We start from the raw sequence: 18,059 nt of genomic DNA on the forward strand, positions 1-18,059 counted from the left end.
ATTTACTGGACCCTCAGCTCAGCAGTACCAGAATTTTTGTGTTACCAGAGTAACAAAACTCTATATGCTGGCCTTTGTAAGCCTATGATCAAAGGGACTATCCAGTTTCCACCCACTGTGTGCAGGCTGCCAATTTAAATATTTACTACCCCTTGAACTGGCCAGCCAGGAACACAGCAGCAGAGGGGTATGAACCACATATGTACTGCCACTGACCTGGGACATGCTCTGTTTTCTGGATAAGCTACAAGAGAATTCTGAAGTGAACATGCTGTGGCTACATTAGTAGAATAATTTACTATGTGCTCTAAAAAAAATAAATATTAGAAACACCCAACCAAAGAACGTTTACAATTATGCTGCAGGAAGAGCATTGCTTCAGTAATGTCTCAAGAGAACTGTCCTTGCTCTAAGCCTACCACTTGCATAGTTTCAGTATAGATTTGGAATTCATGAAGCCATAAAGTACTAATTTTCTTTAAAATGCTGTTGTTCTATTAAGTGATTTGAAAGGTTAGTCATTTTCTCTACACAGCCAAGCTTTTAAATGTGGTGTAAAACTGAGCAAATGAGGAAACTGGGTTGTTGAGGTTTTTTCTTTTACTCCAGTTGCCTTGTGTGGTCTGCCTTCATGAGGCAGAAAAATTCAGGTGTCCCCTGCTAAATGCAAGCACTGTTTATATCACCTCATTCAGAACATACCTTTTCATCACCAACAAATATGAGGCAAGCTCTGAAGTTTTTTTTTTCATTCTTTGTATTTTGCTCACTAGTAGTGGCCAGAAAGGTGATAGGAAAATAAAATATTAATATGCATTTGTTACCCTTTTCAACTAGGATGAACATAATAAACATGTCAGTTTCCTCACCTAGTCTGGCTTAGTACTGAGAATAAGCTAGTCTTCCCTATGCTAAATACACAGATGTGTTTAGATTTGCTCCCAGCATTCTGTTCTCAGAATTCTAGCTATCAGTTTCTATTCATCTCTCCAAGCCCATGCAGCTTTTTGCTGCCATTTTTGGTTTCTGCCCAATTAGTTACTAACCTTGTCATAGATGATATCTAGAACTTAACACTCACCCAGCTGTGACCTCACAACCAGTGAACATTTGTTGAAGCAATGTAATTTCTGTGGAGAATTTTTTCTAATTGCAGCTCTCATGGTACAAGATTCATGTTCAGTTTATAAATATCTCAAATCATGTGTTTAAACTTTAAAGGAATCTTAGGACTTGGCTCTTACCTATGGTTTTTAGGGATTCTTAGAAACACAGCAGAGAGAAGCAGAAAATCCAGTGGCAACCACTGCTCAGCTGTAGTGTTTTCTTGCTCTTTTCCTTAATGTTTTTATTTTTTGGTTTTTGTGGGTTCTTTTTTTTTTTTTTTTTTTTTGCCTGTAAGAGCCCATTGCATTTAACATTTTGCTTCTGGCTTTCTTCTGTAGAGTGTGGCAAAAAGTACTTCCGTAGCATATGCTAGTTCAAGCACACTTTTCTTTTTACTTCATCCTTCCACTTGAAAAAAGAATTCTCCACATTTTAAATAGCTGACTGGAAAAAGGAATACAAATGTGTTTTTCCAGGTTGTTAGAGAAGACACATAGCTTAGAACTGTTCCTCACAAGTTTCATTTACCCTTAGTGTTTTGGTAAAAATACCATTAGCAATGATTTTTCCTTTTTGGCTTTTAAACGAATGCAGAGGTTACTTGCTGTGGGTCTGAGGGGAGGAGCTGCTGAAGGCTGTTAGCAGGGAAAGCCTGAAAGCTCACAAGAGATAGCTGACATATTTTTGCTTGTTGTCAGCTGGTGCTCTCATAAGCCCATAGCCAGCACGAGTGAATGTAGGAGGAAACAATACATCTGCAGACACTGGCAGACAGCATTGCTTGCCAAATTTGGCCACAGTTCCTTTAGATAAATAATTTCTCAGTGACGTGCTGTGTTGAAATTATATAAACAGCAAAAATTACAAGACCTGGGCCCCAGGGTCTTGAGGGTTTCAAGATTTTCTGCAATCAATATTCTGACATCTGCAAATATTTTTCCCCTTACAGCTGATGCCAGAAACAGAGCAACATTACCATTATTTTCTATGTATTCAAGATTTTGAAAATAATGAAATCTTGTCTCTTCAGCCCCAGTCCTGGTCAGGATCTTTGCACTATCATAACCATCAGCTCATATGAGAAGGCTTTTACAGGAGTTATCAAAAGAACCTCTTACAGCAACTCCATCAGCATCTCAAGAAATGTACATGGAAAAACACTGTATTATGTTTCAGTCTCCAGAATCATCAAGGGGTTTAGAGAAACTTCTGTTGAATGTGATGTAGCTGACTTTGTACATTGAAGGTGTGGGATTTTCCTCCTTAGGACCAGAAAATAGCCAGCTAACTCTGTGCTAAGAGTTCCTTGATATAATTAGGATAGGTCTGCTATAAGAGGAGCCATACACACCTGAGCTATCCAAAGTGGCTTCTATCACTGAGGAATTTATGCAGGAAACCAATGTGGAAGACTCCCTGAACAGAAACATCCCACAGGAAAACCTTACCTGAGTTTTATAGAAGCATCTCTAGACAAGCTTCTGAAGTTATAAAACCAAATCATTTATTGAACAGGTATTTTTTAAGAAATCAGTTTCTATAACAGAAATAAAACCTATGCCTGGCCCTCGATATCCTTGAAGGCAGCAGCTGTGGAATACTGACAGTTACCTATGGCACTGAGGAAACATGCAAAATTAGTAACTGCATTTATTACTATTTCCTAAGTAGCAAAGACCAGATAGGGACAAAAATGTACTTTAAAAGTTATGCTTTTCTTTTGATGATATAATCTCCAGCACCTAGCCTTTCTTCTAGCAACACTCCCAAAGTAAGACTGTTCTCTGAAAATAGTCTGAACAAAGTGAATACTCTTTGTTCCATTTTCAGTCCCCCATGTACCAAACAGGAACAAAGCAGAGATATGCAAGTAGAGAAAAAAGTCTCAAACACTTTCTTATTTCAGTCGTACCTTAAGGCAAACTTGTAAATTTTAAGGGAATATCTCAAGAATTATGAAACTCTTTTTTTCTTTGTTGTTTTGATCAAAGTCAACTTTCTTAGAGAACAGGTATGCACAGCAATAACCTCTCAGAAGTGTCCTAGGATAAGAGCACGTTAGTGATGTTTATGTAACTTTTGCATCTGCAAGTATTTCTTAAACTGACATTCGGAGTCTAACTGTACAAGACAAAATTTCAGTAGTTCAGAGCAGAGTGATGTTATTACAGTGAGTGTAAATGTTGAAGGCAACAAGGTAAAACTGCCTTAGTATTTCAGTTCTACAAAACATATGAAAGGAATAACAAAGTAAGTTATCTTCTCAGAGCCTTATGTCTTTAAAAAAAGGATGCAGCAAAGCCTCTTTTGCAGTTATTCTTGTTGCAGGGTTTAAGTCTAGTAGCTTATCAAGTAGGTCATAGGCTTCATCAGGAACCTGATCCCATCCTTTCATGTCAGCTTCCTTCGTTTCCAAAGCACCATCAGCTTCCTGAAGACTCTGTAAGTGTTGAATTTGTTTTCCAAGTGTCTCAGGAGCACAGGATTTTTCTGCTGCAACCGACAGAGCTGTGTTGTTTTCAGACCTGCTGGGCCCTTCCCCCTGAGATCCCTTACAGCTGCTATTTGTTCCTCTCAGCTTTTCACAGAGGGTTCGTAGGTTTTGAGTTGGGACAACTTGGGTACACACAACTGATTTTCCTAGGGGAAAAAAGGTTGTACAGGAAGCCACATTTTATTATACTTTCTATGCAACTGTAACTTTTGTTTCTGAGAAACTTCATGTCTCAAATTATAACCAGCATGAAAGAAAAACAAATCTATCAAAGAACCAAATCCAGCCCCCCATGTCTCCACACCAGCCCTGCTGCTACAGAAGCAGCCCCTAAGAGTCAGAAGGAAGGGGTCATCATCTCAGTTCTGCTCAGAACAAAGAGCTCTGGGTTATGTCAAGTTATGTAGTGACAGGTTGTCAGCCACCCTGTACACCAACTTTTTGCATTTCGCTGTCATTTAAACAGAACTGAAGACAATTAAATACCCTGATTTCTACATCTCTATATGGAGAATGAAAATTGATGCTGGCAGTTACACATCCAGGTAGCAATGCTGCAGCATTTAGCCTGCAAGCAATTAGGGGAATGGTTATTTGGATGTTTTGTGTTTTGTGGTGATTCTGTCTTTTTTAAACAGGCCAGCTGTTGGGTATTGGGTTTTTAGCTTGTTTGTTTGTTTGTTTGTTTTACTAGGCCTTCTGGGGAAAGAGGTGGGGGAAAAGGAAGGTTTACATCATCTAAATTTTAAGTCACATTGACTTAAGCCTCCAGGCCAAATTTTATAGAAATAGAAACACTGTCTCAAGAATTCTAACCAAATGCCAGTAGGAAACATTTTGTTGGCATACTTCACCTCAAGTAGCCCTGACTTAGTGAAAGGCAGTAGACAGGCTGGGAAAACTATGACATATAGTAGTACCCCATACACACATTTTAAAAGACAGAAAAACACAAACCTGTCTTAAAAGTCTCTCAATATACACTTCAAAACACATTATTTACTTCCAAAATTATTCTCAAACCTAAAAATATATTTACTTACACAAAAAAAATAATTGATTGTAATCACAGTATTAAGTAACATTTCCCCCCTTCCCCCAAAATGAAGGTTTGCATACCAAAAGTTCTAGCAGCCTGGATGGTTTCTCTGGATCCACGAACTGTCATGATTTGTGCCAAAGCAGTTAAATCATCACTTGCTTTGAAAAATGGATACCGTCCACTGAGTAGAGAAAGGAATATGATTCCTGCAGACCACATGTCTATTGCTGCAAAGGAAAGCAAATTTATTAATAACTAACAATTTCATCACAAACAAAATCTCAACTTTAAAAATAAATTATGATCTGAAACGTTTCTATCAGTAAAAGTTATGTTCTGAAGTACTTCTTGACTTTGGTCACACCGATAATACTTCAGAGATAATAGTGGAAACTTCTGTAATTAGATTGAAGAATAATTTCCTACTTTAATGCAGAGGGAGATTTTTCATATGAGTAATTCCATTAACTTGCTAAACTTAAAATGAACCAAAACAATGTTTGAAGTTGTTTTACCTGGGAAGATGAGACGGGGCAAATGAAATGGCTGGTTTGATAAATATTTAACTTTACTTTCTATGGAGAAAACCTATATAACAGTCGCAAATAAAAAATGTTTGTGAAAATTTTTTGGGGATTGAGGCTGGCACACATAGGCAGCATTAAGAAATTGATCTTATTATGAAATTTATTCTTCTCTAATATGAACTCACTTGACAAGATAGGCACTTTAAAAACCGTAATAGTTCAAAGTTATTCATCAGTTTCATTGTGTTATGAAGACTACAGAGAGTACTCTGGGGATAGAGGCCAAAGCCTGATGGAAACTTCAGTGCTGGAAGTTACAAGAATACCTGTCTGCCATAATTTTTTGGCTCACTAAGGTGCACATTTTAAGAGATGGCAAGGAAAGTGAAGGATAGAGTCTGAAGGATCTCAAACTCCAAAGAGAAAAATTAACAGTTGAGAAATAGAGGCATATTCATCCTAGTCCTGGTGAAAAAAGTAAGCAGCAAAATAGGCAGTAATTAATTTGGATGTTCTAATTAGAAACACTCAGCACAGGACTTTGATTTGGAAAAAAGGTATTGGGTTGACTTTAGTTGCAAAACCAGATTTTATATCTTTTATTAAAAAAAAATCCAAGTTAATAATTTGGCACAATTTACAGTGGAAAGGTTTTCAGCCTTCTGCACTGTTCCTGTAAAATGTTTTAGTATCATCTTTCCAACAGTGATACAGTAATACTGTCTGTTTGAGAGGCCATGCATCCCCCTGAGGATGTGGTTGGGTAAGCTGGAGTAATCAAGGTCTTAACCTTTGAGAAGGTTTAATTGTGTAACTCTTGCTGAAATTATAAGACTTTATCCGTTTGAGTGGGCAGTAAATCCTGGCCCCACAATTGTAGTAGAGCTGTGATCATCAGCAGAGTGCAAGATCTTGTGGAATGACATGAAAATCATGATTCCTCCCCATGCTACTGTCTAGTGTTACCCAGCTAGTGAGGAAAGGGGAGCAAGGGACAAACCAAGGGAAAGTGGAACTGGACCTGTGTAGCCTCAGCTTGGAAGTTTGGGCTGTACTCCCAGCACTGTGAACCTGGGTCAGATGTGCTGTAGTAGCTCTGGGTAGAGTCAGCTGGATTCAGCCAGTAATTTGGTGTCAGCACAGAGGCCAAAACCAGGAGTGACACTGGCAGGAGTACAAGAAGGTGACTCCAGCAGCCCCAAATGAAAAGTGGACAGTAATCCTTGCTAGTTCAAATAAAACATGGTATCATAAAAATTAGAATTAATGTACCCAGTTTAAGTTAAGGGCTTTATTGATGTACTGCAGGAGCTCAGCACTACTGACTCAGTCCAGGGATGTCTGTGCCACACCCAAGGGTGTCTAGATTTGCCCCTCCTTTTTGTAATCTCATTACCCTAGAACACAGAGAACCATCTGAGAGTGTGCTTAACACCAGCAAGAGTCCAACATTTCCTAGGTACGTCTTCTTTCTGCCTCACAGGCTCAGAGATTGTCTAAACTTGTCCTAGATTTCTGGATGGCTGCTAGCCCATAAAGCTGGCTGTTACAGCACAGGCACAAGAACTCCAAACAAGCTGCCATACCTTTGAAATCCCAGTCATACTCACAGTACAGATGCTGTTTCAAACAGCAGTAAGCTACCTAGGCATAAGCTGATCAAATATATTGATAATTCTATTTTGAGTGTGCTTACATACTTTACTGAAAACTGACAGCTTTCTCAAAAGCTATTCAGAAAAAAATGGCTAAACCCTTATATCTTAAATGGAGTTTTTAGAGATATTTGTATTTTTTTTTGTAAGTTAGAACTCCTGGCCATACAGCAAATATTTAATGGGTAACTTTGCTTCTATTGGTACTCCATCCTGCAGGTAGGCACAACCTCTCCCACCTTGCTTGCACCAGGTAATGCATTAACCATCCCTCTGCCCTGCCCCAATATTTACCCAAACCACTGAATCTTATTCACAAAATTTTAACACAGAGAAATGAAAATTTAAGTTCAAAAACATTATGACAATTATACACCATCTACTTAAACCACTAGCAAAAAGTAAAACTATTATAAAAAGTCATTAAATAATGCTTTCTAGAACACATTTGCAATTACAACATTAATTATGCCTGCGATGGCAGCATAAGTTACATCTTGCCTAGAAAAGGCTAAGCAATGTTCCCTCTCCCCAAGATTTATTCAAGATTTTTCTTGAACAAATAGGCCAAGAAACTTCAAAAAAAATCTTTTTTCTTTTAAAATATATTGCATTAAACTCCTGTGCATGCCACTACCTCTCAAATTAATAAAGATATTCAAGTTTCAAATTCAGGAAAAATATTCCTGAATTGTTCTTCCTCTGAATAATAAACTTTTAATTAAAATCAGGAAAGACTTGAAAAGCATTACAAGGGATGAAAAATGAATTTCACAAGTTAAAAAATCCTCCCTTAAAAAAGACAACAAAATATGCATAAATGAGAAGGATGAACAAGTGAAGAAAGCCATTTGTTTGAGTCTGTTGGGCAGTACCTGTGGTCTGAGTGGGGCACTTTGTTAATACTTCTGGTGCTCTGAATCCAGGTGTTCCTGCCCTGGGAGCCACTTGCTGACGCCTTGCAATAAGAGACAAATATATTTAGAATGTAAAAGTTGGTAAGTTCTAAATCTAATAATACTTACCATAATTTTTAGAATATACTTGTCTAAGATGTGTAAACAACCTAACTGTGCTTTATTCAAGTTTTACAGAGGTTTCAAGCATCTTATCTAGCATGAAATCCTAAGATACACCTATATAGCCTATAATAATTATGTATTATATTTTAATTGTATTATCTAACATAAGGTAATACCAGAGAAATACTTATTGCATACTTAATTCACAATGACCTTTTCTTAAACTCATCTAAGAGAAGTGCCATCTTTGTTAAAGGCTTGTTTTCATGGGAAACTTTGAAGCTGAGGCTAATTAACCCAAGGCAAAAACCATATGAGATTCTTGAATGTGGATGCTATGACTTTGTGTTAGTACAGAGCAACCTAAGGGTTCTTCTGAGTGTTGCCAGGAATTTACTTTTTGTTAGATTAACTAAAAGGTCCAAGGTTATAATTATTTAAAAGATCATGTGTGATAAAAGACAACAGTAGATCATAACCAAAATACCTGCAGAGAGATGGAGTTGAACTCAGCTGCTGAGACTCTCCAGCATGAGGCACTGGAGCAGGCTGCCCAGAGCAGCTGGGTGCCCATCCCTGGCAGGGCTCAAGGCCGGGTAGGATGCGGCTGGGAGCTGCCTGCTCCAGTGGGAGCTGCCCCTGCCCATGGCAGAGGGCTTGGAAAAAGATGACCTTTAAGGTTCCTCCTTCCAACCCAAACCATTCTGTGATCCTCTTACTTTTTTAGATGAACAAATGCAAAACAGTCATGCTTCCTTTTTATTCTACATTTCATGATTTCTGACTGTTGCTATAATTCAGGCCTATTAGATAACTACTAAATGACAGAATTTAGAACACTTTTCTAAGTGTTGTAATTAACTCAAGGGATTTTCTACAACACATGTAGGTGAATAAATAAGCACAACAGCAAGAAAATAATTACCAGGGAATCTTTCTAGCTGCAGACAGCAGTGAACTAATCCACAAATTCCATCAACTATTTTTGTTTAAAAAGAGCATACTCAGTGTTTTAAGGGCTGCAGAGATCAAATACTATATTTCACTTACTAAATCAGCAGTCTAGTAAATCTAAGTTTCTGACTTTGCTTGACAGCAGAGTAGACAATTTTACAGCATTATCAAAGCAAATTACCTTGAAAGGCAAACACTGCAGACTCTGTCTGTTGCATAACAGTCACAGGGCAGGTTTAAAGGGCAAGCACTGGCAGCTTTCCTGGCTGCCCCACTGCTCACAGTTCTGGTAGAAATAATCTTCTTCTTTGTTACCAGCTTCCTAGATGAAACATCTATCACCTTTGATTGTTTTATGAGCTGCAATGGAGATATTTTAGAGGAGGTGACATAGATATTTAAGAAGTTTCCTTTTACATATAGATAGGACAGGTCCTAAAATACTAACTTAACAGGTGCTGATGAACATGAAGAGTTTTAGAACAGACAGCAAATCTCTCTAACAGTACCAAACTACTGGTAAAAAAACAGTAAAACTACTGGTAAAAACTACTGGTTTTTACCAGTAAAACAGACGCTGGAACTTTCTAGATAGCCTGACTTCCTCCCCTGCAGAAGACATTTTCAGTGTTTATAAAAAAACCAATATATATTAGATATTCTGAAGCTACAAGACAAATATTTTTCAAGTTATTATAGTGTTTCAAGATTTTTTCTCAATATGAGAATAAGAAAAAAAGAATATGAAATGACACACCAACACACTGACATTAACTCTAGTTCTACAATAAAATACCATAAACCAAACCCTCGAATTAGTTGGGGTTTGCCCCTTGTCATATTAAATACTAATTAAAAAAAAAATTAGTTATAAGTTTTATCCTCAGCTTCAACTGCAAAATATATATTTTTTTTAATTTCCCAAGGTAAGTAGGAAGTAGTTTAGCTCAGGAGCAGGCTCCCCAGGGCAGGGGTCACAGCAGCAGCCTGCCAGAGCTCCAGAAGTGTTTGGACAATGCACTCAGGCACAGGGTGGGATTCTGGGGGTATCCTGTGCAGGGCCAGGAGTTGGACTCGATGATCCTTATGGGTCCCTTCCAACTCACTTTATTTTGTGATTCTGTGATTAGCTGCACAGATAGATGTATAGGAAAAAATATTAACTTAGCATCCAAACAAGATCAGCTAGGGAGACAGCTACAGAACTCCTTGTTTAGGAGCTTCAAAAGGGACTCAAACAGAAATGAAAAGTTGTTTGAGCCTTTCAGGAAAGACACGTTTAATAGTCTGCTCAAAACCTTTTAGTTCCACAGCATTCTGGAGCAGTGCTCTGTCTTACAGAACAACCAGTTCTATACTTTTTCAAATATGCAGCAGATTGATCCTACTGATGAGTCAATACTTCTTACTTTTGTGCTTGAGTTCTCCTGGTATGTGGAGCTGTAGACATTGAAATTCCTCTCTCCGAAGACAGAGCGCTGGACAGAATGGTGCACAGAGTCCTCCTACAGACCAGCAAAAAGGACAGTCAGGATCCTGTTTCACAGGCATCTGGGTACTGACAGTTCAAAAAACGTGTGGAGTGTCACAAAACTAAACCAGCTGCATTGAAGTAATTTTCAGGCATCAGGTTACTGTGGATGAAGAAGCATGGTCTAGACAGAACAGCAAACATGTTTACAAAACCAATCACACTTCTGAAGTGCCCCAAGACAATCCAAGTGTAGTCTGTATTGCACTTGTTATGCAACTAGTAACTAAACATAGGTGAATGATTATTGGCTTGGGGAGGAGTTTCCCCATCCATGTCTCTAAAAAAGGATTTAAGGCTGTCTAAATAGTAACTCATGTTAGGGTTTATACAGCCTTCAGCCCTGTATTACATCTAACAGATAATGATGAAGCCAGTAGTTATGTACAAGTGGCTCCTTAGATATGAACACCGTGCTGCTGTGCAGGCTCAGCTTCTGTGCAAGTACTGCATCTCCCCCTGTTGGATGAAGGAACACATTAAACATAGACAACAGCATTAAGGAAAGAGATGGAGAACCTTTCCTCCTCTTCCTTGTTTCATCTGTACTTTTGAAAGTGAGCTGGACCTTCTGTCAGCTGCTTTTGAGGCTGACTGTTGAGCTATCTGTTTGGGTGCTGTGACACTGACAGAAACCCCATTTTCCAAGGTTACAATGGGATTCATTTGCAAGCAACTTCCCTGCTGGTCTTCAGAGTGGGCAGTTTTAAGAAGCTCAATTTTCGTATCAGGGGTTCCTTGTGCCAAGCCAAAATCTACCAAGGCATACCTGAAAAGACAAATTCAGAATCAGGAGTCACAAAGTATCTATTAGTCATTCAATTTACTATTCATTACTTATTTATCTTTCTTTCACACTTCATTCAGTGTTGCTTATCTGTACTCTTGCCAGCATCACAGTCCTATTTTCTTCCTTCTCCTCCTACTGACCCATCTTACCTATCTCCTCAATGTTTTCACCCCACACCACTGTTCATTGTTTCTTGTCCCAAAATCTTATCAAGTGCATCCTTCCTCCAAAGGTGTTAAAAAAATATTTTCAGCAACTCCTTTCTGAAGTTTTTCTAATCCTACAGCCCTGAACCTTCAGCCAGCAGTCATGTACAAGTGACTCAACTCGTGCAGGATTCCCACAGGCGCAGGACAAAGGCAGCAGTGAAGACAAACCAGACCAACAGTGCCTAAAGTTTTGACAGAGTTCTGGCAAATACTACTGGAATTTACTTTAGTCTTCAAACAGGTAAGGCTACATTAGTTCACACTTCAGATCTGTCTCTAAAAGGATTATTTTTGCTACAACCAGTACAGAGACAATCCATCTGTCCCCAGGTCTCAAACTCAACTCCACGCCTCTAAACACAAAGTAGAGATTAAAGCTCAAAAAAATGCAGGAAGAGCAAAATGACAGTACACGTTCATTTTGACAGATTAAAAAATTCAAAACAGTATTTCTCAAACTTTTAAGCTTGTGGTTTGGCAAAATGCAATCAAATCTCTCCTACAAACTTTCACTGCATAGAATCACAGAAACATTTACGCTGGAAAAGACCTTTAAAATCAAGTCCAACTGTTAACCCTGCTCTGACAAGGCCCACAAAGGCATGTCCCTAAGTGCTGGATCTACAGGTCTTTTAAATTCCTCCAGAGATGGTGACTCAACCACTTCCCTGCACAGCCCATTCCAATGCTTGATAAACTTTTTTCTAATATTTAATCTAAACCTTCCCTGATGCAACTTGAGGCTGTTTCCTATCACTTCCACATTGGGGATGTGCATCCTGCTACAGTGCTTTGTTTTGGACACACTCCAATACCTCAGTGTCTTAACTTTGCAAGCACTATGCTAACAAATACAGCTATAGGACTGCTAGCACTGTAGCACTCTGTCTACTTCAGCTCTTCACAAAGAAGCAGTACCTCACTTTTTACAATCTGAATTTTGTAACTTGTAGGCAAAAGAGCCAACTCTACTAGTTATAAACATTAATTCAAGGTAAGGTGAAAACAGCCCATAGCCAGCTATCTTGCCTGTATTAGTTTTACTCTATCCACTATTAAAAATGTACAAGGATCATTCTTTGTACAACAAGTTACAACTGACTTTCTTATTTTAAAAAGACCCCATATTTTATTCTTCTCATTCTTATTTGAAAATGTAGTACTTTTACTCAGTAATAAAATCTTCATTTTATCAGGTCTTTGTCACTCTATGAAGCAGATACTACCTTCAGTAAAAAAAATCCTTCCCTTTTCAAGTCCCTTAACAGTGAAAGAAAAATTTTACAAATAAAACCCCACGTTTTCAGCTTTATTATTTAAGCACATGTTATGGAGCTGGAAGGAAAGAAGCTTAAAAACTGTAATTGACTTTGTTCTGCCAAGGCACACATCCCCAGATGAGATCACAGCATGGCCAGACTCACTTTTTCAGCTGCCTGTTGTAGAGGAAGTTGCTGGGCTTGACATCACGGTGAACAATGCCGAAGTGATGGATGCGCCTCAATGCTTTAAACAGATTAAACATGTATTCCCTCACTTCTTCAAAGGAAAGGGAATTCAAAATGTCCTGAAAGAATATTTGGATACTGTAATTTATAGAATTATAGAATAATTATGCATCTGCTTTTAATTAAATGTTTTACTACGTATCACAAGTCTGAGACTCACCAAGAAGGACTCGTGCTCCAGATATGGCATAACAATAACAACGTGATCGTTTTTCCTAAAGCAGTATTTAACTCCCATAACATTATCTTGTCCCCTAGAAGAAAAGCAGTATTACTGAACAAAGAACAGAGGATGGATATTTATTTTTCTTTATTTTTTCAAAATAAAAACTTCAGTCTAGCTTTCTTTTAATCCTAATTTATATTTTGACAGCAGTCTTATCAGCAGTCAGCACTTGTGCTCTTGCTGTTCACAGCTATGCTCCATTTTATGCTCTATTCTCCAGTTTGGAATAGAACTCTACAGATTATCTGTGGGGCTGTAGTTTGTAGTTACCACTGTAATTAATATAGGCCCAAACTTTCATGATCCTACTACTTTAAGAAAGTGCTATTCAGCACCCTCCACCAACTAATATCCATTCCTAAAACCACATTTCTAATGAAGTGATTCTTTTTTCCAAGCATTTCAGAACTGGGACTTTGTTACCACAAAGATATATAATGGAATTTCTCAGCTGGTAAATAGAGCACCCCTCAAAACTGAGACCAGCAGCAAAGGGCATCCATTACAGGTAAGACACTCCTTTTGTTATTTGCTCTCAAGAAAAAGAATATATTTGTGTGTGTTTAAATACAAATCAAGAGAAGTGCCAAAACTTAAATACAGAACAGTGAGACAACGTTCAGCTGTTATGAAAATCATAATTTTTTAGTTTATGTACCCTGCCACTGTGAGGCACTGAAGTTCAGCAGCTATTCGCAGAGGGTGGCTGGTTGGAATCAAGTGTTTTAGAGCCATTTTTTCCTCATATCCTGTTTGTAGCTGTGCTGTGGCCAAGTAAACAGAACTAAAAGTACCTGTAAACAAAGGAGAAAAACACAGTCTTCAAAATTCTTAATTAGGTCAATGCAGATGTTTACAGAAATGATCTGACTGTTCACAATCCTGCAGTACACTTGATACTACATCAAAAGCAGATTCTAGGAGAGAAAAATCCAGTTCCTTTTTTCTACTACTGAATATACTGATCTTGTATACAAGTTTTTTATGTCAGTAAAAATGCAAATATAACACTGTCTAACTTGCCTGGGACACAGTGCTCTTTGAATGTAAATTTCCTATCTTTGATTTGCTTTCTTGTTTAGGTAGCTTACTTTCATCTGACATCTACCTCCTCTCCCTACAATGTAAGAGGACTATATAATGCTAATCTGGAAAGCACTGCCAGTGCTATTCAAAGCACTTCTGAAATTGCTACATTTTCCTTAATTCTGTACTTTATCTATAAAGTAAGGCTTCCCACATGATGTCTCACTGCACTGTTTATCTGCCCAGAGCATTTTACCACATGCAATGTGAGATCCCTTGCTTGAGAAAGGGAGTATTCAGCCTCTATGATAAGCTTACCCAGCCATTTAATTTTAAGGATATCCTAATAAGACTCTTAGGAGGTTAATTTATCCTAATGATCTGAGAGATCTGAACATACAAGTTGAAGTGTTCTTCCATATGAATAAAGAATCGAAATTACTTTTGATTACATTTTAAGTAATGTGTTTGCATCATACTGGTTCAACAGTCTGAGTGCAAGCATACATCAAAATGCCAGCAAAACCTAAATATTTCATGCCAGCATAAAAAAAATTCCAAACAACCTGGAGACCCATACTTCCAACAGAATTGATTGCAGCAACAAGGGTTACCAAATTTGATTTAAGACATTATTTTTGGTGGTGAGAACTACTAAAATGAAAGTGATTCCACAGTGGAATCTTAAGTTACCTTGTTTTCTCATAATGCTGTTGTACTGCAAATGGTATTTTTAAAAAACATTGTTTGTTCCCAAGAGTAAAATCATAGTATTATTCGTAACCAGAAATTTTGTTTAATTACACAATCTTTTGTGATAGGTAAAAGTATTTTTTTTTTTTTAATTTTACATTCCTGTGGGGAATGGAGCTGGGGGTTTTTAAGTAGCTTGGTGGTTTTTGAAATAAAAACTCTTAGGCATCTTAGACATAAAGAAGTGCTGAAATCCCGCACTGAGAAGTACCTGGATCTATTATATGTATTATAGTAATGGCTGACACCAATTTAAGGTATTTGCAATACTGTTTTGGTGAAGGCAAGGTGAACACAAGCATTCTAAAATTTGATACTGTATGTCTTCAAAAATATAAAAATTGTTCATTTTTTAAGTAAAGCAGTTCCAATCTTTCAGTTTCCTTATCCACTTCTGCCCAAGAGATTTTAGTGGAAACAAAGCTAACCTAAGGAACACGAATTAAGCATGTCAAAAACACAGCTACACATAAGTAGATTTCTCATGTAAGGGAGAAGAATGAATGGATTTTTAAGACTATTTACTTGAATCTACCTAAAAAGTTTTTAATTACCAAAATTGGAATGCTGTTTTTTTAAAGGCTTTAATATACCAGATTTTCAAGAAAATAGCTTGAAAGTGTTCCTAATTAATACACCTATGTGCTCAGAAAGAATCCCTACAGAGACCATTTGGGATCTTAGATTTATACTTTTTAAGTCAGAAATGCCAAAAGAAATCTTAACTCCAAGCAAGATAAAATGAAACATTTACCTTCTCCAATTTTTTCCTTTATTTTGAACACATTTACAAGCTGTGGCACTGCTTCATAAAGTTTTTCTATATCTTTTTTTACTGCTGCTGTGGGAAGAATGGGGAAAATAAGTTAGAAATTTTATTGAACTTGATTCAATATCTGATCTATTTTGGAGATCACAAATTACATTTCATAGGATTGTGGATTCACATACACAGAGGAAAGATCCTATCCTCTTGACACTACCATGTGGATACTTGATATTGCTGTTCATCAGACTCCTTTCTAAGCTGCAGCCTTTAAACAATTTTTTTTACTTATATAACATATAGCAGATTCTGAGAGGGCAAAAGCTGCCTGGTTTGTAGGACACCTACAGCTCATCACTAAACGTTTACGTGGAATTTGCAACAGCAATTTGACAAAAGGCAAATCTTTAACAATAATTTCTGTAAGCAGAGGTGCAAATCCATCAGATACAAATCACAAATGCAGAAAAAGCAGTATTTTTTAGATATTTTTAAGATTGGTAATGCAATCTTTCCCAATGTTACTTAAAATAGCTGGCACCAAAGCCCATCTTTGCTGTGCATTTCAGCTGCTGCACTTCATGATGCAATCGCTAGATGGCACGACAAGGATGCTGTACTGGATTATTTCATAAAAATCATGTCATTTTACATTCAGTTTACAAATCCCTGTTGTTCAAACCTTTTCTATATCCCACATAAGAATTCACTTCTTTTGAAGCTATCAATTGAGTAGAGGCTGTGACTAATTTCTGTGAAGCAGGGGTAAAGAATATCTCAGTATACAGAACTAAGCACAAACTGGTATTTGAAAAGTCAATCAAATGTGTATACATTTTTCATTCTAAAAATAAATAACAAATTAAATTTAGCATAAACAGATATATTGTAATGTAGTCTATATGTAAAAATGGATCGTGTTTCCCCAGAGCAGTAAATCAGAAGCAATAAGACATTTTTTTAAAAAATCATAGATATGCTAGAATGGATTAGCATGCATCCCTAGCCTTCTATGTAGCTTACTTTAAACAACAACAAAAACTGGCTAAAAAACACTTTCTTCCTTCTAAAAGACCAATAAATCAGCCAGTAATTCAAGTCCTAGTTAACTTTCAATTTTTTTTTTTTTTTTTTATTTCAAGATTTTATAAAAACTAACATACTAAAAATGCTTCTAAGAAGTGACACCTGCTTCTTCACTTAATTATCTATTTACATTCTGGTTTTTTCCCCCCCTTTAAGTTGTTCTCTTGTCTTCTTCAAATTGTTTTAAGACATTTTGGGAAATATTTCAAGAATGAAAAAATCCTAAGGTATATACTAACAACCATGGAGAACTAACTCAACAACTGCTATAGAACCTGCCAGATACCCCATTTTGTCCATCACTGAATTGAGATTCCTCCCTGGAGAAAGTTAAAGCTGTCAGACCACTTCAAGCAGGGTAGCAGAGGCTGCAGTGCCCACCCAAGGCACTGACAGCATTTAGGAGCTCAGCAGGGCTGGTTTGGGTGAAAGAGAGAAGTGCTGGAACAAGTCAGCGAGTGTCCTTGTTGAAGGACAGCAGTGTAAACATCACTTGCTCTGTTCTGGGGGCCTGAATCCTCAGCTGGGTACAGAGAGCACACAGTCACTGTGCCATCAGGGTAATGGTACCAATAACATTAGCCAGCTAATATTTCAGATTTTAAAGGGATTTCTTCTCATATTTGCAAAGCAATACCAGCAGTGTTCAGCATCAATCTGGGCAAAATACTGGGTTTGTGCACTTGTCTGGTCAGTTTTATTCTCAAGGGCTGGCTTTTTTTATTCTGGTATCCTCTTATACTAACATGTTCTGTAATATATTAATAGTAGGTTTAGAAAAACTACTGTTGCTGAAGTTTTGTAACACACAAACAGCAGGAATAACCTTAAAAATCAAAAGCCACTTCAAATGTTTACATTTCATTAATTCTTTATACAAAAGGATTATATAGAGACAGGCTTATAAACAATACTGAAATTTCCCTAAGTGATGAAGCAGCCCGTCAGCAACAAAATGTAATGTTCACAGTCCCTGTTTCAGCACATACCTGAAGGCTTCCTGCTCTGCTCCAGATTCCCGTGGAAGTCTTCAGCCTGCTGAGGGTGCTGTTCATCACAGGGAGACTTCAACACCGCCTCCATCACAAAACAACTCTCGACTAAAAAAAAAATCCAAGACTCCGAGGGCCACTTCTGGACACCTGGGGGAGCAAGCATATCTGGTAAGACACTTTCTAGCCCTGCACTCAGTTCCTGAGATGAGATTTAGGGAGTCTGGGGAGTTCCTCTGTGCTACCTAAAACAAAGTGCCACCCACCATCCCAGTGAAACAGTAAACCAGTAAAGCAACGAGGATAGAAGGGGGAGGGGAAGGGAAGGAAGACTTAAAGCAGGATAAGCTTAAATACAACTGATTTTCATC

General features: G+C 37.6%; 1 protein-coding gene and 1 long non-coding RNA gene across 2 annotated transcripts in view; one reads left to right on the top strand and one right to left on the bottom strand.

Annotated features, from left to right (window-relative positions):
* Positions 1-2,586: 2,586 nt before the first annotated feature.
* On the bottom strand, positions 2,587-17,832 carry CDC7 (cell division cycle 7). Its single transcript, XM_063165161.1, has 11 exons — positions 17,686-17,832; positions 15,599-15,685; positions 13,724-13,859; positions 13,000-13,093; positions 12,756-12,898; positions 10,852-11,101; positions 10,211-10,306; positions 8,983-9,161; positions 7,701-7,783; positions 4,721-4,870; positions 2,587-3,747 (listed from the first exon to the last, which is right to left on the bottom strand). Exons 1-11 carry the CDS (start codon positions 17,777-17,779, stop codon positions 3,371-3,373), a joined length of 1,689 nt encoding a protein of 562 aa, XP_063021231.1. The 5' UTR covers positions 17,780-17,832; the 3' UTR covers positions 2,587-3,370.
* Positions 11,413-18,059, top strand: part of LOC134422783 (uncharacterized) — a 28,080-nt gene continuing 21,433 nt past the window's right edge. Inside the window, exons 1-3 of the long non-coding RNA XR_010028936.1 lie at positions 11,413-11,572; positions 13,464-13,573; positions 17,711-17,859. This is a non-coding gene — a long non-coding RNA (uncharacterized LOC134422783). The remainder of the gene's footprint in view (positions 11,573-13,463; positions 13,574-17,710; positions 17,860-18,059) is intronic.

This window comes from Melospiza melodia, chromosome 11, assembly GCF_035770615.1.
Source record: "Melospiza melodia melodia isolate bMelMel2 chromosome 11, bMelMel2.pri, whole genome shotgun sequence".
Classification (NCBI taxonomy): domain Eukaryota; kingdom Metazoa; phylum Chordata; class Aves; order Passeriformes; family Passerellidae; genus Melospiza; species Melospiza melodia.

Excerpts from the sequence above, each read along its gene's own strand:
- CDC7 (XM_063165161.1), bottom strand. The coding sequence starts at position 17,779 with ATGGAGGCGGTGTTGAAGTCTCCCTGTGATGAACAGCACCCTCAGCAG. Across the intron at positions 15,686-17,685 it reads GCAGAGCAGGAAGCCTTCAG|CAGCAGTAAAAAAAGATATA; the intron begins GTATGTGCTGAA and ends TTCTTCCCACAG. Across the intron at positions 4,871-7,700 it reads GTGCCCCACTCAGACCACAG|CAATAGACATGTGGTCTGCA; the intron begins GTACTGCCCAAC and ends TTTCCTTTGCAG.